At 42.3% G+C, this 13,506-nt stretch overlaps 1 protein-coding gene across 3 annotated transcripts in view; it reads left to right on the top strand.

Annotated features, from left to right (window-relative positions):
- The window catches only part of brf1b (BRF1 general transcription factor IIIB subunit b), a 126,799-nt gene that overhangs the window by 97,431 nt on the left and 15,862 nt on the right, over positions 1-13,506 (top strand). For all 3 annotated transcript variants that reach the window (XM_021612195.3, XM_090243091.1, XM_090243092.1), the window contains one exon: positions 7,196-7,247. In XM_021612195.3, coding sequence (XP_021467870.2) covers positions 7,196-7,247 — 52 coding nt within the window. The remainder of the gene's footprint in view (positions 1-7,195; positions 7,248-13,506) is intronic.

The following is a 13,506-nucleotide window of genomic DNA, read 5'->3' as shown; positions in this document are numbered from 1 at the left end:
TTTTGTCCATTAAAATAGCATCGAATTGATCAGAAATACTGTGTAGACATTGTTAATGTTAACGACTATTGTAGCTGGAAACGGGTGATTTTTAATGGAATATCTACATAGGCATACAGAGGCCCATTATAGGCAACCATCACTCCTGTGTTCCAATGGCACGTTGTGTTAGCTAATCCAAGATGATCATTTAAAAAGGCTAATTGATCATTAGAAAACCCTTTGCAATTATGTTAGCACAGCTGAAAACAGTTAAAGAAGAAATAAAACTGGCATTCTTTAGACTAGTTGAGTATCTGGAGCATCAGCATTTGTGGCTCAAAATGGCCAGAAACAAAGCCCTTTTTTAAATTATACCTTTATTTAACTAGGCAAGTCAGTTAAGAACAAGTTCTTATTTTCAGTGACGGCCTAGTGGGTTAAATGCCTTGTTCAGGGGCAACGACAGATTTTTAACTTGTCCGCCTGGGGATTCGATCTTGCAACCTTTCAGTTGCTAGTCCAACACTCTAACCACTAGGCTACCTGCCGCCCCCTTTCTTCTGAAACTCGTCAGTCTATTCTTGTTCTGAGAAATGAAGGCTATTCCATGCGAGAAATTGCCAAGAAACTGAAGTCCTCAACTGGCAGCTTCATTAAATGTTACCCACAAAACACCAGTCTCAACGTCAACAATGAAGAGGCGACTCCGGGATGCTGGCCTTCTAGGCAGAGTTGCAAAGAAAAAGCCATATCTCAGACTGGTCAATAAATAGAAAAGATTAAGATGGGCAAAAGAACACAGAAACTGGACGGAGGAACTCTGCCTAGAAGGCCAGCATCCCGGAGTCGCCTCTGATACCGTTGATGTTGAGACTGGTGTTTTGCGGGTATTATTTAATGAAGCTGCCAGTTAAGGGCTTGTGAGGCGTCTGTTTCTCAAACTAGATACTCTAATGTACTTGTCCTCTTGCTCAGTTGTGCACCGGGGCCTCCCACTCCTCTTTCTATTCTGGTTGGAGACAGTTTGCGCTGTTCTGCGAAGGGAGTAGTACACAGCGTTGTACGAGATCTTCAGTTTCTTGGCAATTTCTTCCATGGAATAGCCTTCATTTCTGAGAACAAGAATAGACTGATGAGTTTCAGCAGAAAGTTATTTGTTTCTGGCCATTTTGAGCCTGTAATCGAACCCACAAATTCTGATGCTCCAGATACTCAACTAGTCTAAAGAATGCCAGTTTTATTGCTTCTTTAATCAGAACAACAGTTTTCAGCTGTGCTAACATAATTGCAAAAGTGTTTTCTAATGATTAATTAGCCTTTTAAAATTATAAACTTAGATTAGCTAACACAACGTGCCATTGTAACACAGGAGTGATGGTTGCTAATGATGGGCCTCTGTACGCCTATGTAGATATTCCATTAAAAAATCACTCGTTTCCAGCTACAATAGTCATTTACAACATTAACAATGTCGACACTGTATTTGTGATCAGTTTGATATTATTTTAATGGACCAAAAAATGGATTTTCTTTAAAAAAACAAGGACATTTCTAAGTGACCCCAAACTTTTGAACGGTAGTGTATATTATACATTTTCCTATGCATTCAAAGCAATAAATATGGCACACAATAGCTCACTTTTGTCATTTTCCGAGAGTCATTGCTTTTCAGGCTAGCAACCGTTCACCTTTCTCAGACAGCATGTTGTTTATGCTGACGTCACAGTGGAATGGGGCTATTCCTGAAAGGACTGGAATGTACGTAGATTGGAATTGACCCCAACACTAAAGTGAGAGTTTTGACCCCTGCCCCCCCAGACTTTGACTTGTGCTTGGGGAGGGAGGGTGGGAGGGGTGTGTCTGACAGCTGTGTGTCTCGTGCCAAACTGTGAAGTTTCCGCCCCTGTGGGGGTTTCAGTGAGTGGTTCCTTTGTGTCTCTCACTCCACTTCAGTCAGCCACTGTCAACTAATGCCACATAATCTACCTCATCGTCAAAATCCACACCCAGGTCCAAAATCTACCCCTAGGCTCAGAATGTCATTCACACACACTTAAACCCACATGCACATATCTTAACTGTTTCGGGACCACACCTTCTGATCACTCACACACACTCACACACTTACACTCCTCACGGCCACATTCTGATCACATATACAATGCTTACACATATTCACACGCATTCTAAAACCCTCGACAGCCGCCTTGCACCCTCACCCTCATCATACAAGTGCTCACAGACCCTCCTCCCAATCACACACTTGCTCACACACAATTTACCCCCTCACATACGCAATAGTCACATCCACTTTGCTCCCACACACCCTTCACACACATTCTTGAGCACACGCACACAGACATGAAAGCATGCACATGAAATGGGAAAGGCACACAAAAACAGAGACAGACAGACAGGCAGATCCAAGACACACGCACACACACCAGTCCAAACCAGAGGGCCCCCAGACTGCAAGGCCGTCAGAGCAGCCGTAGCACCTCAGTGCGTGGCCCCCGGTCACATTTCACCACCCCCAACAGAATGGGTGTCACTCTGCGTTAGCCTCACACAGTGTCAAATCAGTCCCCAAGGGCCATCTGGGAGCTCATATCATACGAGGTCATGTATCCGTCCCCAAGCCGTCCCCTCCCAGGCTAATGAGAAAAGGCCAGTTAAGTAAAAACATTTTTTAAAGGGAGACGAGTAGCAAAAGTTCTACAAATGTGCTTATAGTTGCCCACAGAAACCATTTTGATATAACTGTTACATGACTGAACAGTATAGCTGCTCCTCAGAGAATGTCTGTGGAGTTCAACAGCGCAGTCAGTCTTTTTTAATCGGAGCCCCATTCATGTAATTAACTACCATATTGGTGAAGACTCTAGGGTGGAAATGGTCCTGATTTTAGGATGCCTCACTAGCATTAACCACTTTTCCATCCACAGTTTTTATGCGAGTTAAGTCATGTAATGCATTAAAAAAAATTGTGACAGGTGTGATGGAAACATGAAGTGTCGGTATAATTTCATATAGTGTCATTGTAACATATACATTTCACAATTTGTTAGTTCGACATGGTGGGATCTTTTTGTACCCCCTTTGCCCTCAGAACAGCCTCATTTCATGTCGACAGCATTCCACAGGGAATGGATGTCCTTTGGGTGGTGGACCATTCTTGATACACATGGGAAACTGTTGAGCATGAAAAGCCCAGCAGCGTTACAGTTCTTGATGCAAGCCGGTGCGCCTGGCACCTACTACCATACCCCATTCAAAGGCACTTCACTCTTTTGTCTTGCCCATTCACCCTCTGAATGGCACATTTACACAATCCATGTCTCAATTGTCTTGAGGCTTAAAAATCCTTCTTTAACCTGTCTCCTCCCCTTCATCTACACTGATTGAAGTGGATTTACAAGTGACATCAATAAAGGATCATAGCTTTCACCTGGATTCACCTGGTCAGTCTGTGTCATGGAAAGAGCAGGTATCCTTAATGTTTTGTACACTCAGTATAAGTTATGATAAACTTTATGGTGGTTAAGTGATGGACGGGGATTTTCTATAAGTATTGATGATAGGTTATTATTTGAATGCTGGTGACATGATGATCAATGCTTGGCTGCCAATTATCAAATATAAATGATATTGACCTTATCCATATCTCATGACATGACCTACCCTGTCCACCTACCCTGTCCACTGTTGTCTAGAAAGCAAGCACCAAAAACAGATTGGGCAAGTTTGCTGTTTATCGCATTCGCTTTTTTTGCGATGGAAACACATTTAACTCATGTACAAGTGTGTATTAATACGCATGTTTGAATTGGAAATGTGTTTTTTGCATATCCCAACTCCCCCTGGAACACCCTCAGAGAGTGGGGTCACAGCCAGGGTCTGCTATTATCAACAGTGACCCTGGAGCAATTAGGGTTAAGTGTCTTGCTCAGGGACACATCAGCTTGGGGATTCTAGCCATCTCCCGGTTAATGGCCCAACGCTCTAACCGCTAGGCTACCTGCCACCCTAACTAGGCTACCTACCACTCTGTGTCGCGTGCTAGTGTGTGTGTGTAATACGCACATGCGTTTCCTTCAAATGGATACTCGTTATTGCATCGGCAAGTGGCAGCTCGTTCTAGGAAAATACCCTGATGCATTTTGAGAATTGAATTTGAAAACCATATAATATCTGATTGAATTGGCAGATGCTTTTGCTCGGGTCTGTCTGCGGTTGCATAGTTGCCCTCACAGACAGCATTAAGGCCCAGTGTGCAGTGTGCTCTGTAGAATTGCTATTGATTCCCTTCCATTACTTTTGGACCAAAATGGAAGGTCAGAATACTAACTGGCATGATAACAAAAATCAAAAGCGCTTCTACACACAACAAGCGGACCTTTTGACCTTTGTGTTCAATCAACCCAACCGAGTAGCTGTTTTATTGTATATGCACTGCGTGTGACTAAGATTCCTCACACCTCAATACAATTTCACCTTCGCATCCAGACATTTCTGTATGTGTGGTTGTTGATTTCGTTTTTTGTCACTTTGTAACAAGTAAGGTCCGCTTGGTGCATTGATTTAAAACGTTAATAAGGCACCTATTGCTGGAACAAAAAACAATTGGTGTACAATAACTTTTCCAACTGTCCATTTATCTGAAAATAATGCACACTCTAGAATGCCTTACAAGCACATCAGAATAAAGTATTCAACAATGCTGTGGTATACGATAACAAAAAACAAACCTGACCTTTCGACCTTGAGTTCAATCAACCTTACGCTCTTTGATCCGCCTATCAGCTGTGTGACTGTATTCACACTGTGTGCATATGACTAAGATTCCTCACACCTCAATTCCGTTTCATGCTTGCATCCAGAATATTTCTGTATGTCTGCTGGTTAGCTGGTTGCACAGCACACCATGATCCGCCTATGACAGGATTATATAGCTATATATGCATCGACTGTATTTAACTTTAGGAAGCGTGCAAGCGCGAAACTCAGGACCCGCGGGCTACATGGCTATTATCTGGCCCATGCTGTAAGTGTATTAGTCACAGCTGGGCGAAAGAGAGCTCTCTGTCCAAGGCTATTGACTCACTCTACTCGGTTGTGTTACGGTTTGCTGCGCTCGCCATACCCACCCCAGGGATGGTTGTGTTTCTCCAGTAAGGGCGCACAGCAGTCCTAATGATAGTGTGGCACTGGTGAACTCGCTGGCACGCCGAGGAAGGTTATTGTGGTCGTTGTGGGGAGGACGTAGACATGGGATGGCTGGAAATGACATGCTTCTTCTTCATATTCCACCCATTTTTAATAGGTCTTTCTATGTGGCAGTGAGATTGAATTTGGAACATTTGAGTTATAAAAACACTAACAAACACACTGAATACTGAAAACTGTTGTGGCTAAAGCAGCAGTTTGATTCAACGTCTGCTAGCCTAGAATCAAACTACTAGCGCACCGCTAGCCACTGCTTTCAATGGAAGACGGAGGTTCAACCCACTGTATTTCTAGAAGCATGTGCCGTCAAACTACGCAGATGGCTAATGCTTACAGCCTCTCTTAATGAGGCTCGACAAAGGGAGAGAGAGCCCTGCTTGGCAAACGAGAAACGCTATCCCTCCCACACCCCTTTTTTTGCCTCCTCCCTTTCCCTAATCAGATTAATTAGTGGCACTTTCCCTTATCGAAGGGGAAAGCACTCCCACTGAGTCCTCAGGGAGACCCCCTATTTCTCTACAAGGGGGGTGGAAGAGGAGATGGGGGAAATTCTCTCTTCCATGCAGGGAGGGAGGGAGTGTTGTGTATGTGTGTCACGCTGGAGGGAGGGGGGTAGGAAGGGAGGGAGTTTGTATTTGCATTTGTTTGTGTGTAAACTATATTTAATGAATTAATTTGTCAGGGTATATGAGTTATGTTTGAGCGACTTAGTTGTGTATATGTCTGGGTTTGGTGTGGCTAGGGCACTTGTGTGTTTTGTTAAAATATTTCTTGCTGCTTTTCCTTTTTAATATGCTACACCTGCCTTCTATAAAGGCAATATTACAACGACACTGATGGATAGAGTAGTCAGTGGTGTCTTATTTAGGCTGTGGCCACATTTACATTTTGTGTGAACATTCCATATTGAGCAATTCCTCTTTCAACCGGAGTCATCTGTTGATATATGATGGACAACAGAGATGATTGTCAGATAAAAAATGCACAAATTGGTCCGTCTTTTATTTATGCAACTTGTATGAAAATAGTTGACTTGGGCTGTCATTTGACGGACAAAAGCAGACAATTGATGAATGCATGTATGATTTCATCCATGTTCATGCGTCCCAATGTGGCCGGATGCCTGAGTTAGAGGAAACTCCCCAACTAACAGGTGCCATAAAACAGCCTTACAGACGTAGCCTACCTTAGAGAAATACAGTACCACCGCATTCTCCTTCTCCACACCGAAACACGTCAAGGTCACTTTCTATCCAACCTTCCAGAATCCCTCATTTCCCCCACTTCCCCCTTAAGACTAATTAACTTTGTAAGAGAGCGCTTTTTGATATAAGCCTTAAATAGCATTAGCTTTAAATAGTAGCGTTTGATGTTAAAAGCTGATTTCTAGCCAATTTAGCCCCAGCGTTTCATCAATGCCAGAGGGTTTCTTGAACCCCAGCGGGGAAGGTCTTGGACTGAAATGTTTCAAATGCGCAGGTTTGAAAGTCAAAACGGCAAGTAGGTTGAAGGGTGGGCGGGGTTGTTAATTTGCTGTAATAAATAGTTTATTTCCAGAAAACTCGTTTTTTTTTTATTGGAGGAGAGGTTGGTGAATCTTTTGCGTTCAATTATAATGTAGAAAATGATTATAATTTTTGTATCTTTATATAACTAGGCAAGTCAGTTAAGAACAAATTCTTATTTACAATGACGGCCTACCCCGGACGACGCTGGGCCAATTGTGCGCCACCCTATGGGACTCCCAATCACGGCCCGGATGTGATACAGCCTGGAATCCAACCAGGGACTGTAGTGACCGCCTCTTACACTGAGATGCAGTGCCTTAGACCTCTGCACCACTCAGGAGTCCTAGAATGTAGGAGGTGTGCTAGTTTGGTACATTTTTGTGTAGCATTCTGTTTTTTCATCGAGTGTTAGCTAAGGTTACTCATGCTTGTGCTCTCTTTTTCAATTCTGATGGTTTAGACGTTCTTCTCTCTTTCAGACTCCGTCCACTTATATCCTCTGCAACCAAGAAGAAGAGAGCCGCTTCACAGGTGAGCCCCACCACACACAACAAAATCTAAATTCTGTAAACCTTTTTTTTTACAACCCGGTATTTAACAGATAGTTACTTTGAAATTACAGTTATATAATAATTGCATACAAATTACAATTTAGTTTCTTTGAGATTAATTTACATAAGCGTAGTTTGTACCATTTGGTACCAAGTAGTTATAAATTATGTGAGGTAAGTATCAGAAAGTATCCATTGTTACCACCTAGTTTCCTAGTAAATACAACGTAAATACCACCTTAAACTGAGCTGTAAAATAAACTGTATTTAATGCGACTTGGAAAAATTAGGATGACCATTTTCAGACCTGCCAACCTGCAAACATTTTGCATACCATGCCCGCAATTTAAGGTCAAAGTACTCTGGTTAAAAAACTACTCTAAAATATTCAAAAAGAGGCTTCTAGCTGGCACATTGTGGTTTTAGACTCAACCGTTTGAAGTTGGAGCTGAGCCAATCATACATAGATAATCGTGGAAACAGCAAAGGGAGCACCCCCCTATTCACCTCGATGGGGCAGCAGTGGAGAAGGTGGAAAGTGTTAAGTTCCTTGGTGTACATATCACCAACAAACTGAAATGGTCCACATACACAGAGTGTGATGAAGAAGGCACAACAGCACCTCTTCAACTTCAGGAGGCTGAAAAAAATGTGTCTTGTCACCGAAAACCCTCAGTAACTTTTACAGTTGCACAATTGAGAGCATCCTGTCAGACTGTATCACTCCCTGGTACTGCTACTGCACCGGCCATAACCGCAGGGCTCTCAAGAGGGTTGTGCGGTCTGCACAACGCATCACTGGAGGCAAACTACCTACGCTCCAGGACACCTACAACACCCAATGTCACAGGAAGGCAAAGAAGATCATCAAGGACATTAACCACCTGAGCCACTACCTGTTCACCCCGCTACCATCCAGAAGGCAAGGTCAGTACAGGTGCATCAAAGCTGGAGAGATTGAAAAACAGCTTCTCTCTCAAGGCCATCAGATTGTTAAACAGCCACCACCAGCACAGAGAGGTGGCTGCCTACCTACAGACTTGATATCATTGGCCACTTTAATAAATGGAACACTAGTCACTTTAATAATGCCACTTCAAGAATGTTTACATACAGTGCCTTGCGAAAGTATTCGGCCCCCTTGAACTTCGCGACCTTTTGCCACATTTCAGGCTTCAAACATAAAGATATAAAACTGTATTTTTTTGTGAAGAATCAACAACAAGTGGGACACAATCATGAAGTGGAACGACATTTATTGGATATTTCAAACTTTTTTAACAAATCAAAAACAGAAAAATTGGGCGTGCAAAATTATTCAGCCCCCTTAAGTTAATACTTTGTAGCGCCACCTTTTGCTGCGATTACAGCTGTAAGTCGCTTGGGGTATGTCTCTATCAGTTTTGCACATCGAGAGACTGACATTTTTTCCCATTCCTCCTTGCAAAACAGCTCGAGCTCAGTGAGGTTGGATGGAGAGCATTTGTGAACAGCAGTTTTCAGTTCTTTCCACAGATTCTCGATTGGATTCAGGTCTGGACTTTGACTTGGCCATTCTAACACCTGGATATGTTTATTTTTGAACCATTCCATTGTAGATTTTGCTTTATGTTTTGGATCATTGTCAAAGGCCAGATTTGTGCAATATACGACTGATTGTTGTCCTATGGACAGAGTCTCCCACCTCAGCTGTAGATCTCTGCAGTTCATCCAGAGTGATCATGGGCCTCTTGGCTGCATCTCTGATCAGTCTTCTCCTTGTATGAGCTGAAAGTTTAGAGGGACGGCCAGGTCTTGGTAGATTTGCAGTGGTCTGATACTCCTTCCATTTCAATATTATCGCTTGCACAGTGCTCCTTGGGATGTTTAAAGCTTGGGAAATCTTTTTGTATCCAAATCCGGCTTTAAACTTCTTCACAACAGTATCTTGGACCTGCCTGGTGTGTTCCTTGTTCTTCATGATGCTCTCTGCGCTTTTAACGGACCTCTGAGACTATCACAGTGCAGGTGCATTTATACGGAGACTTGATTACACACAGGTGGATTGTATTTATCATCATTAGTCATTTAGGTCAACATTGGATCATTCAGAGATCCTCACTGAACTTCTGGAGAGAGTTTTCTGCACTGAAAGTAAAGGGGCTGAATAATTTTGCACGCCCAATTTTTCAGTTTTTGATTTGTTAAAAAAGTTTGAAATATCCAATAAATGTCGTTCCACTTCATGACTGTGTCCCACTTGTTGTTGATTCTTCACAAAAAAATACAGTTTTATATCTTTATGTTTGAAACCTGAAATGCGGCAAAAGGTCGCAAAGTTCAAGGGGGCCGAATACTTTCGCAAGGCACTGTATCTCACATTACTCATCTCATATGTATATACTGTATACTGTATCCTTCACTATCTATTCTATCTTAGCCTCTCTGTCGCTTCTCATCCATATATTTTATACTTATATATTCTTATCCCATTCCTTTACGTAGGCCGTCAATGTAAATAAGAATTTGTTCTTAACTGACTTGCCTAGTTAAATAAAGGTTACATTTACTACATTGTGTGTATTAGGTTTTGTTTTGAAATTTGTTAGATATTAGTTTTTGTTGTGCAATTGTTAGATATTACCTGTTAGATACTGCTGCACTGTTGGATCTAGAAGCGTAAGCATTTTGCTCCACTCGCAATAACATCTGCTAACCATGTGTATGTGACCAATAACATTTGATTTGATTTGAATGCATTTAAATGTGTTCTTTGTAAAAAGTAATTTTCCTGAATTTCTTTCCTCAATGCGTTTAAGCCAATCAGTTGTGTTGTGACAAGGTAGGGGTGGTATACAGAAGATAGCCCTATTTGGTGAAAGACCAAGTCCATATTATGGCAAGAACAGCTCAAATAAGCAAAAAGAAACGACAGTCCATCATTACTTTAAGACATGAAGGTCAGTCAATCCGGAACATCAAGAACTTTGAAAGTTTCTTCAAGTGCAGTCTCAAAAACCATCAAGCGCTATGATGAAACTGGCTCTGATGAGGACCGACACAGGAAAGAAAGACCCAGAATTACCTCTACTGCAGAGGATAAGTTCATTAGAGTTACCAGCCCCAGAAATTGCAGCCCAAATAAATGCTTCACAGAGTTTAAGTAACAGACACATCAACATCAACTATTCAGAGGAGACTGTGTGAATCAGGCCTTTATGGCCAAATTTATTCAAGGAAACAACTACTAAAGGACACCAATAAGAAGGAGAGACTTGCTTGGGCCAAGGAACACAAGCAATGGACATTAGACCGGTGGAAATCTGTCCTTTGGTCTGATGAGTCAAAACTTGAGATTTTTGGTTCCAACTGACGTGTCTTTGTGAGACGGAGAGTAGATTAAGCATGGAGGAGGAGGTGCGATGGTTTGGGGGTGCTTTGCTGGCGACACTGTCTGTGATTTAGAATTGAAGGCACACTTAATCAGCATTCTGCAGCGATACGCCATCCCATCTGGTTTGCGCTTAGTCGGACTATCATTTGTTTTTCATCAGGACAATGACCCAACACACCTCCAGGATGTGTAAGGGCTATTTGACCAAGAAGGAGAGTGATGGAGTGCAACCCAATTGAGATAGTTTGGGATGAGCTTGACCACAGAGTGAAGGAAAAGCAGCCAACAAGTGCTCAGCGTATGTGGGAACTCCTTCAAAACTGTTGGGAAAGCATTCCAGGTGAAGCTGGTAGAATGCCAAGAGTGTGCAAAGCTGTCATCAAGGCAAAGGGTGGCTTCTTTGAAGAATCTAAAATGTAGAAAATAGTACAAATAAAGAAAAACCCTTGAATGAGTAGGTGTGTCCCAACTTTTGACTGGTACTGTATATATACACTGTACTTCAAAATAACTAAAACCAAATCGAAACTGTGTAGAAATTATAATGGACCTACATTCTAACAGTTTGTTGACTGTGTCCAGCTCGCTCATAATCACCTGAATGAAAGCTAGACAGTCAGGGAAATAATAAAAAAAATTGACAGCTAGGAAATATTTTTTTAAATTCAGTGCGGCCCTCCGGACCTCGTTGATGACCGAATGTGGCCCCCAAGGCAAAATTAGTTTGACACCCCTGCGTTGGAATAAAAATTACCCCTACATTTGACCTACAATCATGTAAAGGTGTCATTGAGACCACCTCAATTTAATTCTGGATCAAACACTAGACTACTGTTATGGCTATATTGTTTGATTTAATTTAAGACACTAGGTTTCAGGAAATGGCAGTTACAGGTTTTTAAAAATGCTAAATGCTCCAACTCCCTGAGGGGGTCACGACCTTTGACCTTCATCAGCACCACCTTGTCAGAAAATGCTAGGGAGAGCCCTGATTGAAAATATATTTTTAGGTAGTTTCTAAAGACCAGCCAATTACCAAGTACCCATAGCAGTCTATATCCTACCATTCCTACTCTTAGGTTCTAAATAAACAGAAAAAACTCACGAACGACTAGTAAATCTCAAACCACAACTGGGTCACACAGCTGCATAAGACAAAGACATATTTACACAAGCACTGGTATTTAAACCTTCCTCCTATGCTGAGTCTCCTTACACATCTGGACAGCCAATATATAGATCTCTGTTGCTAGGCAGGACTTAAATGATTATTGTTCTTTCTCACTTAATTTGAGCTGACCTCAACCAAATTCCTCACTCCTCCCCAACTCACGGTTGTCCTGTTGACTTGTACCAGACTGTGGCTTTTCTCCTTTCCATAGGAAATTCCCCTCTCTTCCTCAGTGACATGAATAAGGATATTTCATATTTTCAAGTTTAGAAGTCAGAACCCATCAGTCCCCCCTTTTGAACAATAATTCCATACTGTTTAACATTATATAAACTTGGAAATTACTTAGAAATTAACCAAAAAAATAAAACATGTTCAAGAAACAAAACATGGGCCTCCCGGGTGGCGCAGTGGTTAAGGGCGCTGTACTGCAGCTCCAGCTGTGCCACCAGAGAATCTGGGTTCGCGCCCAGGCTCTGTCGTAACCGGCTGCGACCGGGAGGTCCGTGGGGCGACGCAAAATTGGCCTAGCGTCGTCCGGGTTAGGGGGGGTTTGGTCGGTAGGGATTCTTATTCTTTTCTCATCGTGCACCAGCGACTCCTGTGGTCGGGCCTGGCGCAGTACGCACTAACCAAGGTTGCCAGGTGCATGGTGTTTCCTCCGACACATTGGTGCGACTGGCTTCCGGGTTGGATGCGCGCTGTGTTAAGAAGCAGTGCGGCTTGGTTGGGTTGTGGACGCATGACTTTCAACCTTCGTCTCTCCCGAGCCCGTACGGCGTTGTAGCGATGAGACAAGATAGTAGCTACTAAAACAATTGGATACCACGAAATTGGGGAGAAAAAGGGGGTAAAAATTCACATGAAAAAGAAAAAAAAAGAAAGAAACAAAACATGATTATCATCATCTCCGAGACGTATGGCCTCTGATCTGTAATCACACTATGCACACTCTTATTTCCCTTTCTCGTCGGACAACTGATAATGGCATTTCAGCTGGAGCTTTTGACTGTCTCTATTTCCTCCTACTGGTTCCTAAGAGAGTGATAGCACAAGACTAATAATGTGTCAAGCTATGCATAATTATACAGTTGAAGTCGGAAGTTTAAATACACTTAGGTTGGAGTCATTAAAACTCGTTTTTCAACCACTCCACAAATTCCTTGTTAACAAACTATAGTTTTGGCAAGTCGGTTAGGAAGTCTACTTTGTGCATGACACAAGTCATTTTTCCAACAATTGTTTACAGACAGATTATTTTACTTATAATTCACTGTATCACAATTCCAGTGGGTCAGAAGTTTACAAACACTAAATTGACTGTGCCTTTAAACAGCTTTGAAAATTATGTCATGGCTTTAGACGCTTCTGATTGGCAAATTGACATCATTTGAGTCAATTGGAGGTGTATCTGTGGATGTATTTCAAGGCCTACCTTCAAACTCAGTGCCTATTTGCTTGACATCATGGGAAAATCAAAAGAAATCAGCCAAGACCTCAGAAAAAAAATTGTAGACCTCAACAAGTCTGGTTCATCCTTGGGAGCAATTTCAAAATGCCTGAAGGTACCATGTTCACCTGTAAAAACAAAAGTACGCAAGTATAAACACCATGGGACCATGCAGCCGTCATACCGCTCAGGAAGGAGACGCGTCTCCTAGAGATGAACGTACCTTGGTGTGAAAAGTGCAAATC

The sequence above is a fragment of the Oncorhynchus mykiss genome, chromosome 8 (genome assembly GCF_057628025.1).
Source record: "Oncorhynchus mykiss isolate SJ-2025 chromosome 8, ASM5762802v1, whole genome shotgun sequence".
Lineage (NCBI taxonomy): Eukaryota > Metazoa > Chordata > Actinopteri > Salmoniformes > Salmonidae > Oncorhynchus > Oncorhynchus mykiss.
Note: the sequence above shows the minus strand (reverse complement) of the source record. Positions and strands in the feature narration are given on the sequence as shown.